Source organism: Sinocyclocheilus rhinocerous, unplaced genomic scaffold (genome assembly GCF_001515625.1).
Source record: "Sinocyclocheilus rhinocerous isolate Xijiao unplaced genomic scaffold, SAMN03320098_v1.1 scaffold1238, whole genome shotgun sequence".
In the NCBI taxonomy this organism is placed as follows: domain Eukaryota; kingdom Metazoa; phylum Chordata; class Actinopteri; order Cypriniformes; family Cyprinidae; genus Sinocyclocheilus; species Sinocyclocheilus rhinocerous.
The window spans coordinates 847002-848698 of record NW_015662954.1 but is presented as its reverse complement, the minus strand read 5'-3'; the positions used below and the strand labels follow the sequence as shown (position 1 = coordinate 848698).

General features: G+C 32.4%; 1 protein-coding gene across 1 annotated transcript in view; it reads right to left on the bottom strand.

Moving 5' to 3' along the window:
- Nucleotides 1-1697, bottom strand: part of LOC107728551 (myocyte-specific enhancer factor 2B-like) — a 17641-nt gene that overhangs the window by 7602 nt on the left and 8342 nt on the right. Inside the window, exon 3 of the mRNA XM_016538753.1 lies at nucleotides 812-1015. Within this exon, the coding sequence (XP_016394239.1) occupies nucleotides 812-1015 (204 nt within the window). The remainder of the gene's footprint in view (nucleotides 1-811; nucleotides 1016-1697) is intronic.

Below are 1697 nucleotides of genomic sequence, written 5' to 3'. Positions count from 1 at the left end.
TTTTGTGCGGTAGTGTATATATATATATATATATATTGTATATATACACACACAGTATATAGAGTATATATATATATATATATATATATATACACATATATAAAGAGAGAGAGAGAAAGAAGTCTCTTATGCTCACCAAGGGTTGCATTTATTTGATCAAAATATAGTAAAAAAAAGGAATATTATGAAATATTTTTACAATTTTGAATAAGTGTATTCCATTTTAAAATGTAATTTATTTCTGTGATGCAAAAGCGTAATTACTGCAGTCTTCAGTGCCACGTGATCCTTCAGAAATCATTCTAATATGCTGATTTGATGCTTTTATTATTATTATTATTATTATCAATGTTGAAAACAGTTATGCTGCTTAATATTTTTGTGCAAAATGTGCACATTTTTTCCAGAACACTTTGATGAATAGAAAGTTCAAAAGAACAGCATTTACTTTGAAACAGAAAACTTTGTGACCTTTCAAATGTCTTTACTGTCACTTTTGATCAATTTAAAGCATCATTTGTTGAATAAAACTATTTCATTCAAATAAAATCATTTATAAATAATATAATTATTAAATGAAAACATAATGCAAAATAAAGCATAATGGTCTTTTTTTTTCTAAATATACAGGCATATCTATATGATGTTCAGGGCAAAACATCTCCAGCTTCATTTGCAATTACAAACTAGTTGTGGGACTTTGGTTATGTTACAGTTATATCAAGCACAGTAAAACCGTAGCGGTAGCTCATCTGATTTGGTAACATACTAATAATGAACACACTTCAGAAGGGCGAGATTTGGCATGTACCTCCAGTATGTCAGTGTTTGTGCGGCTCTCGTGAGGTTCGCTGTATTCGGTGTACTTTAACAGCACTTTGTCCATATCGGTGCTGGCGTACTGGAAAAGACGGTTAGTGCTGTTGAAGATGATAAGAGCGATCTCGCAGTCGCACAACACGCTCAGCTCGTAGGCCTTTTTCATCAGACCAAATTTGCGCTTGGTAAATGTCACCTTGAAGAAGAGAACAAACCACAGGACTATTGTTACAGAAACTTCTGATAGATGCCACAAAGCTATAATGGTTTGACTTCTCACGCTGTGTATCGTTTTGGAGTCTTTTTTTGGACATACGTTGTCTTCGCCCCATAGCAAAGCCCATGTTTCACACCTTGAGGTCTTTTGCCCTGGATTAAAATATCACATTCTGATGTAGAGCAAAAGTCTACCGTCTACCATTGATTTTTGTGTGAGAATGGCGAAGGTGTGAAAACATTACATAATTTAGTCCCTGATGGTCTAAAAGTAAGCAAGCCCCATTCTTTTGTCAGATATATGAACAATAAAGATATATAGATTAATATACAACATGAAATCAAAATCAATGGAAACGTCCTTGGTTGTATTATGCAAAACTGATCAGTGCAGCTGAAAAAAGTTGTTTTCATAATGTTGTATACATTAAAAAAATCAGTCACAGTTTATTTTAAGGTCCAATTCTCACTATTAATAAACCATTAACTATGACTTTGCCTCAATAAACTCCTAATTTGCTGCTTATTAATAGTTAGTAAGGTAGTTGTTAAGTTTAGGTGTTGGGAACAGAAAGCACAGTATATGTGCTTTATAAGTACTAATAAACAGATAATATGTTAATAATAGGCATGCTAATAAGCAACTAGTTAATAGTGAGAAT